The sequence below is a fragment of the Pelodiscus sinensis genome, chromosome 11, assembly GCF_052426305.1.
Source record: "Pelodiscus sinensis isolate ZL-2025 chromosome 11, ASM5242630v1, whole genome shotgun sequence".
Lineage (NCBI taxonomy): Eukaryota > Metazoa > Chordata > Testudines > Trionychidae > Pelodiscus > Pelodiscus sinensis.
Window position 1 is genome coordinate 50,583,449 of NC_143062.1, and position 19,585 is coordinate 50,603,033.

The 19,585-nt window shown below is 45.5% G+C and overlaps 1 protein-coding gene across 16 annotated transcripts in view; it reads left to right on the forward strand.

The window, feature by feature from the left end:
- FHIT (fragile histidine triad diadenosine triphosphatase) overlaps window positions 1-19,585 on the forward strand; it is a 1,114,957-nt gene that overhangs the window by 886,941 nt on the left and 208,431 nt on the right. For all 16 annotated transcript variants that reach the window (XM_075938454.2, XM_089781282.1, XM_089781284.1 and 13 more), the window contains 2 exons: window positions 3,648-3,793; window positions 5,483-5,512. In XM_075938454.2, the coding sequence (XP_075794569.2) occupies window positions 3,648-3,793; window positions 5,483-5,512 (176 nt within the window). The remainder of the gene's footprint in view (window positions 1-3,647; window positions 3,794-5,482; window positions 5,513-19,585) is intronic.

Consider the following 19,585-nt stretch of genomic DNA (forward strand, 5'->3'; position numbering starts at 1 on the left):
ACAATATTAATAATAGATGAGCATTCCCAGGGCCTTTCAGCTGCAACGTTACTAAAGTCACGACCCTGGTCTTATTTATAGAGCTCCCCGTTTTTAAACATGGAAGCCTCACAGCAGGGACTTTACACGGATGAGATTCAAAAGTGATCAGCTGTGTTCAGTGCCCTATTTGAAAGGCTACTGTGAAATGAAACCTGATTTTCAGAAGTGCTTTGAGCCAGCTGCGACCCAGGGACTGCTTGGTGCCAGCTGCTAGAAGGCACAGTGGGTGCATAGTGACTTATAGCGCTCCCCTGGGTAGATCCCTGCATGATGGCTACCGAAGGATGGCATGTGAGGTCTTTACTGAGAGCCAGTAGCTCATTGGTCATTGTAATCATTACAAACTGTACATGGGTCATATTTAAGGAGTGATGTGTCTATACTGAAAGTTGTGCTTTAAGCAACTTGGTGTTACGGTAGGTCACCAGGAGATGACATATGCTGGAAATGTTCCTTCCAGGCAGTAGCCAAAAAATGTCTCCCAATCAGGGCATTTGTATATTGCATATTTGTAGGCCTCACAATTTATGTCTAACACATATGGGGCTGATTGTAAACTAAAATCCTGTGAAATATACAAGAGCCTGTCTACACTAGGAAATAGCTTCAGAACAACTAAATCTGCCAGAATAACTCCTGAAATAACTATCGTGAAATAAGCTTATTCCCCAAGGAGAGCAGGAGTACAGATTTGGAGGGAATATAACAGGCTTGGTGGTATGGACGCTGCGCTTATAATTTTGAAATAACCCCCTAGTGGAGATCAGGGCCAAGAGAGCAAATCAACAGGAAATAAGAATTATACTAACAAAACAACAGGAGGTTGTCTCGTTGATGGCAAGAGACAAAGGGTTATTCTGGTACAGCCGCTCCCCGACTTACGGCCACCTCCACTTACGACCATCCGTACTTATGACCAAAGTGGTCGTAAATGTGGATCCAAGTTACGAACGGTGATCCATGCTTATAAATAGCGCGGTCGCCACGTAACTCTATGGGATCCGAGTTATGAACACTTTGAGTTACACACCAAGTGTTGGTCCGTAGTGTTGGACCAAGTGTTGGTCCGTAACTCGTTCATAACTTGGAGAGCGGCTGTATATCCTGGATACAAAGAGACCCTGGAGTCCTTCCCAAATTGATAGGGTGCCTATCCCATGAAAGAAGGGTCATAGCTAACTTAAAGACCCGCAAGGAGTTTTGGGGAGCACTGCTCTGCACCACAAGATAGTGTCTTGTTAATTGAGTTTAGACTCCAGAATATGAGTTATGATGTTATTGTACACGTAACCACTTGTTTCCAGTACTCCAGCTCTCTCCTGTCTGAATCGCCCTTCTTTGGTAAACACACTTAGAGGCGATTTCACTGTGTATGAAGCAGAGCAGAGATCTGAGGTGGCACAGGGAAGCTGGGCACTACTGCTTCTTTGGTGTATCGGGGAGCAGGGGCTGGATGCTGAAGGGAGACAGGGCTCAAGTGGAACGAGGGCAGTTACCTGGGAGGCCTCGAGGGAGTGTTTGTGTTGCTGGTTGGTGGCCAGTGGAGCTGGGGAGCTGACCCCCCACAGTAAGGACTGGTGCTAGCAAGGGACCCCACAGCCTGGGTTCATGTCACACCGGCCTCTCCCAGTGCAGCTCCCTTTTCTTCTCTGTTTACTGGGGAACAGGCAACACTCACTGGGGGGGGGGGCTGATGTTGACAGTCAAGGAGGGGTCGAGTATGCCAGTGGCAGCGTTGGATGGGTGGGAAGCCTCTCTCCGTCTTTCTGTTCCTGCCTTTCTACTTGTAAAGGAAACTGAAGTTGGTGGTGCCTCCACCTGGCTGGGCTTCATACACGCTCGATGACCTGCCTTGGGGGCCTCCCAGAGTAAACCCATCTGTGTAATGGGTCCAACTGAGAAATATTAAGTATAAACAGGAGAGCCCCAATAGAAATGTAAATTGGCACTAAGCAGTGCTTTTTCTGTGACGGTACTGCCCGATACACAGAACCGGCACCTCCAGACGCAGTATCGGTACCTCCAGTACCGGAGCTCAACAACTTTTCCCCTGGAGTACCGGCCCTTTTTTGTTTCGTTTTTTGCTTTTGCAAAAAAAGCACTGGTGCTAAGCCACCGTTTCCGAACAACTCAAGAAGCCGTGGTATAACACATTGAGATTCAATGTCAACTATAATTGAAACCAGCAGGGGGCAGGTCAGTGAACCCGTTCACAGTGGGTACATGAAACGCATCTCACTTGCATTTACTCTGCCACCAGTTGCCCCACTCCTGGAGTGAGCACTGCTCTGGATGGGATTGCGTGGGAGCACTTGAAAATCGTGATGCTGGAGCTAGCGCTTGGTTGGCCCAGTGCAGCCAAGGCAACAGGAGGCAGAACATCTCTAATCTGGGCACCCTCCCAGCTGCACCACCCCTCTGAAGAGTGGAATTGTTTGACCCCAGTGTCAGCAGCCCTGGGACTGGTTGGATGGAAAGATCACTCCACCGCTTCTCAGACTCAGACCACCCATTAAGGTGTCTTGGCTATTCCCTCCCCTTGCAAACACTTTCCTAAGCAAGGAGGGTGCTGGCACCGCTGTCTGCAGACCCAGCTTAGTCAGCTCTGGGCACAGCAATGGTCTCTGCCTTGGCTCCAGTGAAGTCCCCAAGGCTCCCTGCTTGACCAAAGCCCAGCAGGCTCTCAGCAGTAGCTCCTAATAAGTACAGAGCACCATCAAGCCATCTCAGCTCCTCCCCAGAAGTGGAGCCCAGCGAATGCTCCCCCTGCACTCCCTAATAGAGGAAGTCTCTGTCTCTCTCTCCCCCTAAGGCATGCTGGGAGTTGTAGTCAGGATCTTCCCAACTGAAACACTCCCACTTCAGTTCAAAGGCCCCTCTAGTAAAGGGTGCCTACAACAGCACTAGAATCTGAGGCGACGTCTACACTACGAGTTTTCTTGGCCAAAATATGCTAACGAGGGACTCATTTGCATAATTTGCAATCTCATTTGCATATGGTCTGCCACTCCATTTTTGTGCTTGGGATTTTTGCGCAAAAACAAGCAGTGTGGATGTTTTCTTTTTGTGCAAAAGCCCCTTTTTCCACAAGACCAGTATTCCTCCTCTTTTGAGCATAAGTCTCTTGCAGAAAAGAGGGGTTTTTTTGCGCAAAAAGAAAATGTCCATGCTCCTTATTGTTGCGCAAAAACCCCTAGTACAAAAATGGATCTGCAGAAAATATGCAAATGAGATTGTGACTTATGCAAATGAGTACCTCATTAGCATATTTTTGCTGAGAACACTCATAGTATAGATGTAGCCAGAGTGCTCAGGGCACTTTCTCGAAGTCACAGAAATGTCTTAGGCACTGCGGTGGGAAAACGTTGGCCCCAAAGAGAGATGTGTGAGGAAATGGGACCGGTTTCTGAAGCAGCCATAATATGATTGCTGTATTTGCACTACAAAACCCTTTCCTTTCCACTGATTAAGTTCTTACCCTCAAATCAAGGTGAGTTTAACCATAAAGGGGAAAGCCCCTTTGCGGGTGACCTATTGTTATGGTGGGGGAAGGAATAAGTTGGTATTCTGCATCTGCACATGTTCCTTAACTGCTTCTAATCCAGATGTGCTTGTCTGCCCGCTCCGGCCCGTGGAGCGTTTCCGCGACCTGCGTCCTGAAGAAGTGGCTGATTTGTTTCACACGACACAACAGGTTGGAAATGTGGTGGAGAAACATTTCTGTGGCACTTCGCTCACCATTTCGATTCAGGTTTGTAAATTGATTGGATCCCAAATCTTTGCTTCCTTGCAGCGTTTTATTGAGCTTTTTACCCTGTTTCACAACCTGCTGAGAAGACGCTCCCACCAAAGAAGCAGTAAATGCTCCACAAACGTAAGGAAATAGTCTTGCTTTACTCAGCATATCGTTACCTGTGGCGTTCACAACTGATGGCGGTTAGCAATCAAATACTGCATCTGGGTTCAGTGAAGAGTCCAGATAATTAACTGTGAAAATGGTGCCCTCCTGAAAAACCCTACCAGGTGTAGTAGTAAGGTAGTAAGTAACCAGTAGTATCGCTGGTTTGTAGTAAGTAGTACTCCTAGGAGAAAGGGTTTGCAAGGCATAGCTCTTAACAAAGGTACTCGCATGATACAAGGAGTAAACTCGTTGCATGCGGACCAGAATTTCTCCCGAGAGGCAACTTTCCCAGGAATTAGCTAAGGGCATTACGTAGGTTTATTACTTGAGCTATGTCTACACAGCAGCGTTATTTTACAATAACTGCCATTATTCCAAAATAACATAGTCCCCATCGACACGCAAGCAGTTATTTCAACATAGGGGATGTCTAGACTACAATGTTTTTACGAAAAAGCTTCCCTTTCTTCGAAAAAAGTCACCTGCCCACACTGCAGTCGCATTCTTTCAAAATTAAATCAAAATGTAAATCAAAAGAACGCAGGGTTTTTTTGACATTGGTAAACCAAATTACAAGGAAGAACGCCTTTTTCGAAAGAGCTCTTTTGAAAAAAGGCATGTGTGGACTCAAAACAGGGACATTTTTTGAAAGAAGAGGCAGTCAAAAAAAGCACAGGTGCCATGGTGGCCATTCTGTGAATAGCAATCAGGGTTTTCTTTTGAGAGAGAGAGCATCGATGCAGCCTGGATGCTCTCTTTCAAAAAAAGGAGATTGCTTTTTCGATCTGGTTTTGTGGTGCGGATGCTCACTTTCAAAAGAAGCTTGCGGTCTAGACGTACTCATAATGTCAAAATAATGTTGAGCTGGAGGACTGCTTACTCCAATGCCAGTAACCCTCATTTTTCGAGGAGTAAGGGAAGCTGAAGGAAGAGTGCTCTCTCTCGAAATAACCATTGTGTAGACAGTGCCAAAAGTCAAAATAAGCTGTTTCGACTTAATTGTTGCAATTAGCATAGCTCAAGTTGCAGAGCTTATTTTGAGATTAGCCCTGCTGGGTAGACGTGCCCTTGAGATCCTCTCTGCAGCAACATAGGGAGCTAGATTGACCGAGTAGGTTTATACAAAATAACCAATCCTTTTATTTAAACCAAATCTGGATGTGAAAGCCATTTTTGACATAACAAGCATGTAAATAAATGAGCTTTGATTTAAAGCGGCGCTTGCAGCTCTGTATTTTACGTCCACAAATAATGGACGCATTATTGCGAGCAGTTAAAACCGGGGTTCTAAGCTCATGAAAAATCACAACGTTGCTAGTATTTATTTCCTTCTTTACGTATTATTTCCCCCTCCATCACGCCCTGCAATGTAAAAGCATCTGGTCCCGCAGGCTTTGCGCTGAATGGGACCCAGGAGAATACTATAAATTAGCACACAATGAAATTGGATTTAAATTATTAATGGATAATATTTCTGAATTCCCAGGAGATGCTTGTTAGCGTCATTTATCTGAGTCTTCTCTCTTTTTTTGCTTACAGGATGGTCCTGAAGCTGGGCAAACTGTGAAGGTGAGTGCTTATGCTTATGATGCAGGATACAAATTAACAAGAGACAATTAGGAGAACTAATAAAAGATCAGAGCTAGTCATCTGCAGAGCATTGCTGTATCGTTCTGTTATCCTTGCCGTCAGAGAAATTTGGAGTCTATTATGCTTGTCAATACTCTGATGGAATTTGCATGGAATCGTGTTTACATGGCACTTCTTTACCAGGCAGAAGTTTTCAGCTGTGAAAATACTGTCTTGGCTCTGCTTCCAGAGAGGTTCTGAGACGATCATTAGCTGTACCTTGTTTATTTCACATGCACAGAACGCTTACAGAGGGAATGCGGTTTTGGGTGGCGTTTATGCACTGACAAGATTGCCTTTTCCTTCGTAATTTCTTTGCCTTTCTTATTTATTACTGAATGAGTAATAAATAAGTAAAGGGAAGGGTTTCGCTACACTTAGAAGGGCTATGACAGCTCTCCTGGTACATGGACAGGAGAGGCCCGAAAAAGAGTGAATGCATCATCAAAGGTGCCGGTTTCTGATCTATGAGGTGTCCAGAGATGAGACATCAGGTGATCTTTCATGACTTTTTAAACAGGGGTCAGAAATAAACTCCATGTCTAAGACTTTTACTGTAGACTCTCATGAACTATGTTCTGGTAAGAAATCCTGTTTATGGAGTAGAGGATAAGTGTGCATGGAATTATTAGGGACTCAGTTGGGAAACTGAGGCAGGCTTGCCGGTCATGCCATGGCCTTCAGCAGGAGGACACGCCAATCCATGTCACCTTACGACAAGCACGTGTAAATTTTGAATCAGTATTTTGACTTGCTGCATGACCCAAGCTGAGGCTGCTACGTTGTGCCATGTCAGGTTTCCAAATATGATGTTTTAACTGGAAGAAATTACTACATTCCAGACTGCTTCAAATATAAAGTTAGGTTTCATCATTCATCATCAATCCAGCGCAGTTCAACCAAGTACTGCAGAACAGTGATCTCCCACCTTTCTAAGCACAAGATCACTTTTTTAATTTAAGTGCAATCCAAGAAATTAATAACCTCTCGACGTCCCTTCCAGTCCTAGTATTCTGTGATTCTATGAGGCTGGTTAAAGGAACATTAGAAAAGCATGCTGCTCTTGATCCATGCTTCCTCGCACTGGACCGTTCCCCTCACACTCTTGTTAGCAAAGTTCAACTCTAAAGGAGCCAGTGAAGCTTAAAAGCCGTTTTAAGCCATGCTCGTGAGAAAAAAAAATCTGTTATATTCTCCATTGGAGTAATAACATAGATAAAATCCAAGATGGTTCTCTGGCCGTCTTTCAGTCCCCCATCATGCAAATGCAAACACAGCTATAGTTAGATTAGATGCCCGAGTATTAGATAAAGGGGTTTTTTTATACTTGGAATCAAAGGAGAGTCAAAATATGATTCTGGTTTAGCATTCGGTAAAATCCGATTAGATGTCTCCAAGAAGCTGTTTGGGTTGATTAAGAAAATTCTGACAACCAAACGATGGCAACTAGAAACAATGCACTTCCTTCCAATTTTCCGTGTTGACCTTACAGTTGATATTGCTTTGATTGCTTTCTGTGAGTGTCTATCAAGGAGTGGGGGTGGGATGGGAAATAAGAAAATCCCCAGGTTGCTAGGAAGGTTACGGGGTGCATAGCGCTGAAATACAATTTTCCGCAGTGCTGCAACAAAAGAGATTCTGTAGCTTCTCTCCTAGGCTTCTGGATTGCACTGGGAGGAGGATGCGGATGGGTGAAAATGGTTATTTTCAACCTAGTTTTCTTTTAAAACAAATGAAGGTTTTGACATTAAACCCCAGCATGGTTTTGGAAGCAAGACACACTATTTCCGTTGCTGAGAACGTATTCTCTTTTTTGGGAGAGGCCCCTGGGCAGCTGCTATTTTAAAAAGCGGGAAAAACATTTGTGTGAATGATCAAAACGAGGAATGGAAAAATATGCATGTATCTTTCTTGATTGAGGGCAGCGTGTCTCCTCTGTCTGGGCTTTCTAGAGGCAAGAAAAAGCGGCAGGTAAATGGTTCTAATTTTCAATTTACACCAAGCATAATGTACACGCGTCTGGCCAGTGAATTGGGAAAACCAGTCGGCACGTGAAATGTGCCCGTCCCACATTTCTACCCAGCGTAATGAGATGGTAATGACCCAATGCTAAGCCGCTGGACTCTGAGGGAGCATGTGCTTTCAGAAATAAGCAGCAAGCCGGCTGCATTTTCCCACTTTTCTGCATCGTTGGACAGCGCTAGGGTTACTTGTCATTGTTTTGATGATGATGTCTATTTCTGGAACATGCAAACCCATGATTGTGTGGAGAGAATTAGGGGCTTTCTGAGCGTCCGTCAGATTACTGTGAGCGGCATCTTCTTCGGGGAAAACAGTGAAGTGGGGATGGGTTATTTAATAGCCGCGTTTCTCCCAGGTGGCCGGGGATCATGAAGTCTGAAGCCACTTACTGGATCCTTGAATAATTTACACAACTGAAATCAAATATGTAGTGTGTTGGTGTGTTCTAGAGACAAAATGTGCAGCTGTATAGTCCTCAACAGAAAACATTGCTAACTCCCCTCAAGGGGGTCAAGTTCATTCTGCGGAACAGACTGCATTTAATTTTTAATTAGGGACTGTGGACCAGGGCATATAGTGAGTGCTGTGCTCCCTCTACTGCGATCAGCAAGGTTATGTGTGCGCGGCAGAGTCGACTTCGGTCTGAGCAGTTAGATTAGGCTTCCTGGCATGAGCAGCCATCCCTCAAACAAAGCCCAACCTCCTGGAGCGTCTTTACGGCTGCGCTTCTCTGTCCGGGTCCAGGACATCTGGGATCTCTCCTCTGGTTGTCAGCGCAGCACAGGGGAGCTTGACAGCCATGCTGGGCCCCTGGGTAAGGTGGGCGGGGAGCTGTGCTCCTGGAAGGGGCGTGGCCTTAGGTGGAAGGGGTGGGGCTAGGGCAGCCAGCCTGCTGCACCAGCCAGAGCATGCCATGCTCTTCCTTCCAGCCCTTAGAGCTTCCCGGAGCACCCTAGTGGTGATTTATAGAGCTTGGGGCTTTGGACACTGCCACAGTAGTGGTCGGTTGGCAGCTGGGAGCCCTGGACACTAGCTCCCTTTGCTCCCTCCATCGGCGGGTTTGGGGCTGCAATAAGCTACTCCGCCCTCTGCGTCTTTCCCAGGTAATTGTGGGAGAACTCGTCTGTCCTGCTAGACACGGAGCGGGGGATTATCCAGCAGCACTTGGGCATCACGCTGGACCCTAGGGCTAACCTGGGTTGAAAAACCCACCAGACTTGGGCTGGTGACTTTTGTAAGGGCAACCCCCAGGTGAGAGCTGGGGTAACCCAGCGTTGAAAGAATACCCTGAGAGTCTTGAGAAAGATCTAGGGGTTGGAGAGCAACTTAACGTTACTCAAGCACACATCTTCACAACAGGCCAAGCACGGACACAGCAGTCCTACAGTAACGTGGGCCTACTCAGTGTGAGCCTGCTGTCATCAGGGTGCCCAATCCTGCAAACACTCAAGCTACTCTCAGACCAAAAATTAAGCACCTCCGTCCCTAGAGGTTGGTAAGTCTCGGCTTGACAAGGCCCTGGCTGGGATGACTTAGTTGGGGTTAGTCCTGCTTTGGGCAGGGGGCTGGACTCGATGGCCTCCTGAGGTCCCTTCCTACGCTAGGATTCTATGAGAGTTTGCTGGATTGGCGCCTATATTCCACCTTAGAATGCTGACTTCTGATTCCACACCAGTGTCACCCTCCATGAACGCTTGAGAAGACTGAAAGTTGCAGGTGGGGCGGGGCTGTGCATGCGCCCGAGGGCGGGGCCACTCATACTCCGCGTGCCCGGCGCCAGCAGCACTCATGAGACGCACGCCTGGGGCTGGCGCCACTCCTGTGCTGTGTGCCCAGGGACGGGTTGCCCATACGCCACGCGCCCGGGGCCAGCACAGCCTATACACCGTGCGCCTGGGGGTGGAGCCACCCATGTGCCTCCGAGTATGGAGTCTCTGAAAAAGAAAAACCACATCGGGTGAAAGTGATGATCAGAAGAAAACCTCTTACCTAACCTTTAAAAAGTGCTTGCCTAAAAAGTTTTTGAGTGACGTGTTATTGTAATACTAATGGATAAATAGGGAAGGAAAGTTTGGGTTAGGGGGACACTTGGAGGGATGCCTTGAGGACTCCTTGAAGACTCTTCACATCTGGATGCATCTTCATCCCCACCGGCAGACAGACGACTGGCCATCGGAAGCCTGCCCAGTGTCACTCAAGAGCCACACTCAACTTTGGTAACCATCGGGGATGGGGGTGTTTTACTAACCTGTCCTGTTTGTACCCATCCGTCTATCGGTCGGATGACCGTGTCTCCCCTGAATTATTTCCTGACACCACCTTGCAGAGAATAAAAGTTACCAAGAGGCTTGGGTTGAAAGAACCCCGGGTAACAGATTTCTCCATTATTCTTTTGGTGTGCGTGTTTTTCTTCCGCAGATGCTTTTATACTGAGGCACTAAATCAATCCACCGTGCGCGCATTCTTTAGGAATCTCAACCTGAAATGAAGAGCACAGCTTTTATTGGAGCCCATTGCAAACATTTGCATGCTAGCCTAGCCTGTTGAGCCAGAGCGCTGGACTTGGGGCTTAACCTTCAAATTAATCACAGCACAAATGGATTGCATTGAAAGGATTAAAAATGACTCACCACAATGCTTTGATAGGGCAACATAGTTTCTCTGCGGATTTGCAGCGCTGGAGCTTTGTTGAATCCAACCTCAAAAGCCATCTTTTGCTCTCTTCATAGAGAGCTACGTGAGGAGGACTCGGTATTAAAATGCAAAAGGCAAAATATTGTGCTTGTTTATGAACAAATTTAAAATTTCAAGTGGGGAAAAAAAAGTAAGGAAAAGCAAACGGTTTTTGAAATGCAGAGATGCACTGGGAACCGAGAGCGCACATGGTCTGTTTGTCTTGCTTTTAAAATTCTTTCTCTCACAAGCATCTAAGATGTGCAAAAAATGGAGTGGCAAAGTACAGTAGCCGCATGTACTGCTTTTTAGAAACTCAATGATGTGCTTTGATGTAGACTGTGTCATACTGCAGTCACATAATTGGCACTGCAAATGTAATAGCCTCAGGAGAGCACGGGCTGCTTTCAGCTCATAACGATCCTTCCATTTTTAAACAATATTTGGGCATTGGATGTGTGGTCTGTGTAAAGTTAGGAATACACTGCCTCAGAAAAGGACAGTGTCTCTGGGTATTGACTGCTCCCGTTGGACATTTCAGACTGTGTCAACCCTCCTTTTGAAATCCTCCGCCGTCTCCTTATCTTTCACTACATCAAATTCAAGCTTCTTGTCCGTAATCTTCAAGGCACTTCATAATTCCACTCTTTGGGAATGATCCTCGGCCTTTTTCTCCTTTGGACCCCTGATCAACACTGAACTTTTCTGAGAATCTAACAGGAAACCAGCCAAGCATTGATACCTGTTTTTGTCTGGGGCTTTTTTAATGTATTTTTTTAAATGAATGATTTTGAACCATCAAGTTTAGCTATAGCTAACCTATGTATAATAGGTTGCTTTATAATTCAATCTCCACGCCTCTTGCTCCCTGTTTGTCATCTGAAGAAGTGGGTTGTGCCTACGAAAGCTCAAGATGCTATCTGTCTATATTTTTGGTCAGTCTCTAAGGCTATGTCTGCATTACAAGCCTTTATTTCGAAATAGTGGCAAGCTGGAGGACTTCTTACTCTGACTCCTGGTAACCTTCGTTTCGTGAGGAGTAAGGGAAGTCGAAGGGACAGTGCTCTTCCTTCGACTTCCTGTGGTGTAGACAGCGCCAAAAGCCGAATTAAGCTACTTCGACTTCAGCGATGCAATTGACATAGCTGAAGTTGCACAGCTTAATTCATAGAATCATAGAATAATAGGACTGGAAGGGACCTCGAGAGGTCATTGAGTCCAGCCCCCCGCCCTCAAGACAGGACCAAGCTCCATCTACAATTCGACTTTAGCCCTGCTGTGTAGCTGTACCCTAAGGTTCTACAAGTGTTGTTTTTAGTTACAGACTAACACGGCTATGCTTCTAATTCTATGTATAATAGAAACGGAGGGAAATAGAGACCGGAAGGGACTTTAGTTGGTCACGTATTCCAGGCTCCTGCACTCATGGCAGGACTAAACATGATCTAGACCATCCCTGCCAGGTGTCTGTCTAACCTTGCCTTAAAATCTCTAGAGATGAAGATTCTACAATGTCCCTAGGAAATTTATTCCAGGGCTTAGCTATATCCACGCGATCTCAGTCCTTTTCCCCTCTTCCTCTTTGTCACACTCATGATTTGCATTTTGTTTTGGATTGGATTGTGAGCCCTTCGGGTACCTAGCAGAATGGGGCACTGGTCCTCAAGAGGTTCGTAGGCCCTCCTGTCATATACATCTGAAAAGCATCCAGTGGAAGCTGAAGGAGGAGGCTGGAGGTCTCTCGCAGTGCACACAATTAGTACAGGTCATTTTCTATAATTAGGACTCTGCTGACATTGACCGGAGGACAAACGAGATTGAGGCTGCTCTGCCTGCCCTGCCTGCCAAATTAAAATATTTGGGTTGAAGGCTGCAGGAGACAAAGACACGTGGAGAGCACGGAGAGGCCCCACTGATAGAGGTGGCACCATTCTGAGGTCACCAAAGGCTGGGACACTGCTAAGTGGAAATGCTGATTCGGAGGAATCCCAGGCTGCTACTGGCTAAGTAGCCGTTCAGCAGAAAAGGACCTGGGGATTCCAGTGGCTGAGAAGCTGGATATGGGTCAACAGGGCGCCCTTGTAGCCAGGAAGGCTAATGGCATATTAGGATGCATTAGGAGGAGCATTGCCAGCAGATCCAGAGATGTCATTATTCCCCTTTATTCGGCTCTAGTGAAGCCAGGTCTGGAGTACTGTGTCCAGTTCTGGGCCCTCCAGTATAGAAAGGATGTGGACGCATTGGAGAGGGTCCAGCAGAGGACTATCAAAATGCTTAGGGGGTTGGAGCACATGACTTATGAGAAGAGGCTGAGGGATTTGGGCTTATTTAGCCTACAAAAGAGAAGAGTGAGGGGGGATTTGACAGCAGCCTTCAACTACCCGAAGGGGGGTTCCAAAGATGATGGAGAGAGGCTGTTCTCAGTGGTGGCAGATGGCAGAACAAGGAGCAATGGGCTCAAGTGGCAGTGGGGGAAGTCTAGATTGGATATTAGGAAAAACTTTTCCCTAGGAGGGGGTGAAGCACGGGGCGGGGTTCCCTCGGAAGGGGGTGGAATCTCCATCCTTAGAGGTTTTTAAGTCCCAGCTTTACAAAGCCCTGGCTGGGTTGATTTAGTCGGGGTTGGTCTTGCTTTGGGCAGGGGGCTGGACTTGATGACCTCCTGAGTCCTCTTCCAGCCCTAGGATTCTATGATAGTGAAATCTGATGTAGAAATACCGGTCCCGTGAGGTATGGAGACAGGAGATAGCGAGAGAGAGTAGAGTCTCTTTGGTGGTGAATGATGATGGAGCTGGATGATCCATGATGAATTCCCACCACAGAATATCATGGTGTGTCCCAGACATGCAGAGCAATATCTTCTTACATCCCTAGATAGACCTGAAATAGGCTGTGGATGAACTTGTCTGTAAAAGAAAAAAAAACGTGCAATCAATTTCTTGTGGCTATAAATGGGGAAAGTAAACTGGCAGTTACAAAGGGCATTGTCTGAGCCAGCCTAATGGAAAGAAAACATTTCCCGTTCTCTGCTGCAAATTTCGTTTTTCTCTCCCAACCTGTTCCCTTTCTTAGAAGGGTCTCTCTTTTCCTTGGCTTAACTGCAAGACCCCTCCCCTAAAAGGGAGAGACTTTTCCAGAGACGTTTTGGGCAAGAAACACCCTAGTCTCCTCCAAGCAGTCAGGCCAATAATTTTGCTTCCCTATTATTAAAAAAAAAAGATGGATCTGGATTCTCAGCTGCAATGTAGACTGGTGGAACTCCATTGACTCAGTAGTGTTACCGTTGCTGGATGGGGAATCTCAAGGTATTGACATTTTTTTCCCATCCGGAATTAGAACCTGGACAATTTTCATGAACCAACAAGTCAGGAAAACAAATCAGATTGTGTCATTCCAAATGTTTCATCATTTTGAAAAGTTTTGATTTCATTCTGAACTTCTAACAATTCTTTGTACTATAAGTGAAGTTGGGGGACAAAATGACTTTTGACTTGGACATTTAAGATCCCAAAGCTCCTTTGGTTTGAAAATATCAAACTTTCACAATGGAAATGTGTCATACTTGGAGATCTTTAAAGAGATGGAGAAATTGGAAAAGAGAAGACTGAGAGGGGACGTAACAGTTTTCAGGTATCTAAAAGAGTGTCACGAGAAGGAACAGGGAAATTGTTCTCATTGGCCTCTGATGATAGGACAAGAAGCAATGGGCTTAAACTGTAGCAAGGGAGGTTTAGGTTGGACATTAGGAAGAAAATTCCTACATGTCAGGGTGATTAAACACTGGAATAAATTGCCTAGGGAGGTTGTGGAATCTCCATCACTGGAGATCTTTAAGAGCAGGTTAGACAGACACCTGGCAGGGATGATCTAGATGAAGCTTGGTCCTGCTATGAGGACAGGGGACTGCACTTGATGACCTCTCAAGGCTCCTTTCAATTCTACTATTCTGTGATTCTATGATGGTCTAGCTTTTCCTAGAGCAGTTTTGGTTTCAGCAAATCGGCATCTTCTTATGAAAAATGTTTCACTGAAAAATGCCCAGCCAGCTCTTGCAGTGTCTCCTTAGCCACAATAGGGTCACTGAAATCAGAATCAGGTCTCGTGCCTTAATTTGAAAGAGCCCTTCCATTTCAATTTTCATTGTACTTTCTCCTCATTACAGCTATGTATGAAAACCAGTCTCTGTCAATGAGTATACAGCCACTCCCCGACTTACAAACACAACGACTAACGACCATTCTGACTTACGACCAACCTCCCATTAACCCCATTATATGTATTTTCAAGTTGAGAACCATTTATGTCAAGTTTTTTGAACAGCCCAGGCAGCTGTTAAGGGTATTTCCGACTTACGACCAAATCGAGTTGTGACCAGGTGTTTGGAACGTAACCCATTTGCAAATTTGAGACTCCCTGTATATAGTCAAATCCCACTAAGTGTAGGTCCTACAAAACAATCCATTCTGCCGTAAGCACAGATCTTCGGTGCATCCTGGACAGTGTCTGAGGTCTAGAGAGTCATTAGTATCACGATCTAAACTTCCTGATGAATTTTCTGGAGCGTAGCGTGCAAAGGTTCTTTCCTGGCATTGTCTCTGTTCTGCTGCCTCTTAACTTGTCATGCTAGCATCTTTAAAACCTTTTCTTGCCGCATTCCAGCAAACACAGTGATTTGTTAACCGGCTTCTATCCCAGGGCATATTATGTTCATTCTGGGCAACCTGCAATGCCTTGTAGATGACAGTGCTCTCATTTCAAGCAACCATTGGGCTTTACACTACTCTACTCTGTATTGCGTATAAATCATTGATTAAACAAGTGCTACAAAGCTAGAAGCGACGTTTAATGGCTTTTTCTGAATAGCTCATTTTCTAGCACCGTGTTTCTCTTTATTAGCAAAATACCAAAAGCCAAATTTCCGACCTTTTATGATTTTGCTGTTAGTGTGTGAACGCATACGTACCTGGTTTTGGGGGGCCCTCGCCCTCCTAAGGAATGGCCCATACAAGTTAGAGAGGATTCAAAGAGCTGATGGATACAACCAGTCTCCGTCTCACTTACTCATACGTGTTAAAACAAAATGCAGGACTATGCAGCACTTTAAAGACTAACAAGATGGTTTATTAGGTGATGAGTTTTCATGGGCCAGACCCACTTCCTCAGATCCACGAACACTCATCACCTAGTAAACCATCTTGTTAGTCTTTAAAGTCCTGCATAGTCCTGTTGTTTGTTTCAGCAAGACCAGACTAACACGGCTACATCTGTATTACTATCATACGTGTTAGTGAGAGACAGAAGCGTGCTTTCTGCAAGCACAAACGTGGCCATCTTTAGAAATGGTTGCATCTTTTTGCCCAGAGCCATTTTCAACTGATGGGCCAGTGACACATGGGTGTCTCAGCTGTCTGGCTGGATGCCACCCCATCCTGCGTTTCATGGGGCATCAGAAGATCTTAGTGCTTTTCCTTTCTTAGGGTGTGTCTAGACTACTGAGTTTTGTCGACAAAAGTGGACTTTTGTCGACAAAACTATACCAGCATCTACACTACTGCTGAGTTCTGTCAACATAACGTCGACAGAACTCAGCAGTTTTGTCGACGCTGGTAAACCTCATTTTACGAGGCATAACACCTTCTGTCGACAGAGTTCTGTCGACAGAAGGTGTTATTGCCTGTAGGGTTGCGTCTAGACTACAGGGTTCTGTCGACAAAGCAGCTTGCTTTGTCGACAGAACTCAATGTGTCTGGACGCTCTTTGTCAACAGAAGTTTTGTCGACAGATACTGTTGACAAAACTTCTGTCGACAAAACCCGATAGTCTAGACGTACCCTTATTTAGAATATTAATGGCCCAGTTTGAGCAAGACAAAGGGCACCCATTCAATAGAGCGATGGCTGCCTTATCAATTCATGTAATAAATAAAAGAGTAAATCTGGCCCCATATTTTTCAGTGCAAGTTATATCAGCTGCAGAGGATGAAGGGTTGGCCATAACATCCCTCTCCCCCCCCCCCCCCCCAAAAAAAATGCAGCACTACTTGAGTAAATTTGATGCTAAAAATGTAAGGCAGACAGATTTTTCTCCCTTGAAAGATTAGATGTTAACTCATCTTCTGATCTTTGGCAATGACAAATACATCTGGGATCTGACCTTTAATGGTGTTCCTACCCAGCGGTGCATCGTTTAGTCTGTATTCTGCATCACCACAGAGGGAAGGTGTTGGTGGGCATATGATTTACAAACAGAAATCCAACCAGGGCTAAATTTATCAGATAGGAACGGCCAGACCAGGTCAGATCAAAGGCCCATCTAGCCCAGTAATCTGGCTTCTGACAGTGGCCAATACCAGGTGCCCCAGAGGGAGGGAACAGAGCAGGGAATCATCAAGCGATCCATCCCCTGTCATCCGTTTCCAGCTTCTGACAAACAGAGGCTAGGGACACCATTCCGACCCATCCTGGCTAACAGCCATTCATGAACCTAATCTCCATGAATTTATCTAGCTCTTTCTTGAACCCCTGTTAAGGTCCTGGTCTTCATAACATCCTCTGGCAAGGAGTTCCACAGGTTGACTGTGCGCTTTGTGAAGAAAAACTTCTTTTTACTTGTTTTAAACCAGCTAGCTATAAAATTCATTTGGTCACCCCTGCTCATTCTTATGTTGTGGGAACAAATAAATAACTTTTCTTTATTCACTTTTTCCACAACAGTCATGATTTTATAGACCTCTATCCTATGCCTCCTTAGTCTCCTCTTTTCTAAGAAGAAAGGTCCCCATCTTTTTAATCTCTCTTTGTATGGCACCCATTTCATACTCGTAATCATTTTTGTTGCACTTTTCTGAACCTTTTCCAATGCCAAGAGATCTTTTTTTGAGATGAGGAGAGCACATCTGTATGCGGTATTCAATATTTGGGCGTACCCTTAATTTATACAGAGGCAACAAGGTGTTCGCCGCCTTATTTCCTGTCCCTTTCTCGACGATTCCTAACATTCTGTTTGCTTTTTTGACCGTTGCTGCACATTGAGTGGATGTTTTCAGAGAACTGTCCGCAATGACTCCCACATCTCTCTCTTGAGTAGTTATAGCTAAATTAGATAAAACAGTCATGCAAAAAGGCTCTTGAGATGACAAGAGGAAGAGAGAGAAAAATGCTTAGAACATAAGAACAGCCGTACTGGGTCAGACCAAAGGACCATCTAGCCCAGTATCCTGTCTGCCGACAGTGGCCAGCACCAGGTGCCCCAGAGAGGGTGGACCGAAGACAATGATCAAGCGATTTGTCTCCTGCCATCCCTCTCCAGCTTCTGACAAACAGAGGCCAAGGACACCACTTCTATCCCCTGGCTAATAGCCCTTTTATGGACCTAACCTCCATGAAATTATCTAGCTTCTCTTTAAACTCTGTTATAGTCCTAGCCTTCACAGCCTCCTCTGGCAAGGAGTTCCACAGGTTGACTACACACTTCCCTCTCGTGTAGCAGAATAAACTTTGAAAAGAGTGGGAAAAATAGAATAGTTCACCATAAGAGGCTATGGAGTCAGGGAATTCTCTTAAACCTCAGTGAGGGCCAGGCGCGGGTTTATCCCAGCAGAGCAGAAGTCACTGCACAGCCTTCAGCGGAGCGATGCTGAGTATCCGAGTAGATATTGCTCCTGATTTAGCGTCCTGGCCTTTTCCCTCTTGGCCTTCATTTACACTAGGGTGTTATTTTCACATAACCCCCTCAAGGTCTAATTTATAAGCAGAGCAACCACACTACCAAGCCCATTATTTCAAAATCACAGGCCACTTAATTCAAAATAACAGGTTGCTTAGTATGAACTCCTGCTTTTCCTCAGGAGTAAGGCTCATGCTGACTTAGTTACTTTGAAATAGCGGTAGTGTGGACGCTCCATTGCTACCCTTTCAAAATAACGACTACTCAGAGTCATTTGGATTAATGACTCCCCAGTGCTTCCTGGGACTCCAAGTCAAAGTACCGCGTCCGCATTAACGGTGCCCTCCTCAGACTGATTTCAAGGTTTTCCACATAGTGTGGATATGTTATTTCGATTTTTTGAAGTCGAAATTACTAATTTCAAAAGAGTTTCCTGGTGTAGATCTGGTCTTGGAGACCTGAGTAGTCATTCTCGATGTGACACACAATAACTGTTCTGGTATTTTTAGTCTTCTCCCAATCTGTGCATAGCAGAAAAGAAACCAAAGCAGTTTGATACAGTTCAGCGTGATTGGCAGACTCTCTTCAGAAATAGAAACAGGCTTAAGGGATATTACATATTTGGACTCTGCTTTAAGGTGGTACTGTTCATGGTTCTTATTTCATTGCATAAACCCTCAATCCCCACAGATTTTCACTCCAGCTGTGACTCCCAGAATCCCCCATGCGATTAATTTTCTTGCTACGGGCATTCCTGATTTTTGTTGTGTCTCGCTATTTCAAACATCCACAACTAATGCTGCAATAAGGAATGAATCGATGGAGACCAACTGAAGGATGTATCCACTTCCGTGATCCCTTTAATTAATATTTGACAAGTGAGTTCAGCTCAGAGGTGTATGTTTCCGGCTGTAACATCTGCATCCAATATTGGGATAAAATATGCAGTTTTGGAAAAGAAAATGTGAATCTACTAACTCGCGGCTTGAGCAAAGTTATTCCTAACTCTGCCCATTCCCATTTCTTTTCCATGATCCCTACTCTGACTTGTGTGGAACTTTTTTCTCCAAGGTTCTGAGATGTTCACTTCCATGCGGGAGCTTTCCATGCCCAGCCATCGATCATTTTCAGCAACAGGATAGTTCTAAGAGACGATAATTAACGGGATCTGATTGAACAAGGCTCTTTTCTTCAGCAGTTGAAAGAAGCCCTGACATGTAGTAAGAACAGGTCAAGATAAGGGTCTTACTCAACCTTTCCAGGTGGATAATTCAGGAAAAGGCTCCATTCCTCAGAGAACGTCTGAACATAGAGAATGTTCACCCCTAGCCACCTGGAAGGCAGAGTTGTCTAGTGGTTAGAGCACTGGACTGGGAGCTAGGACCTGGGCTTTACTGTCATCTTTGCTACTGACCCATTGGGAGGTCTGTGACACATCCCATCACCTCTCTTTCCCTTCTCATTGCGGTCCTGGTTGCACATTATCTAGCCTCCCCTGGATTTCTGGCAATGGGGCCTCTGGGGTTGGGATCACAGAACCAATCCTAATCTTGCCCATTGGGATGGAATGATCTCAGCCATGGGTATGGACCCTGAGCATCGTTAAGGAATGCAGACAGAACCTGTTCTGGGAAGTCTGGCGCAAGGATTCTT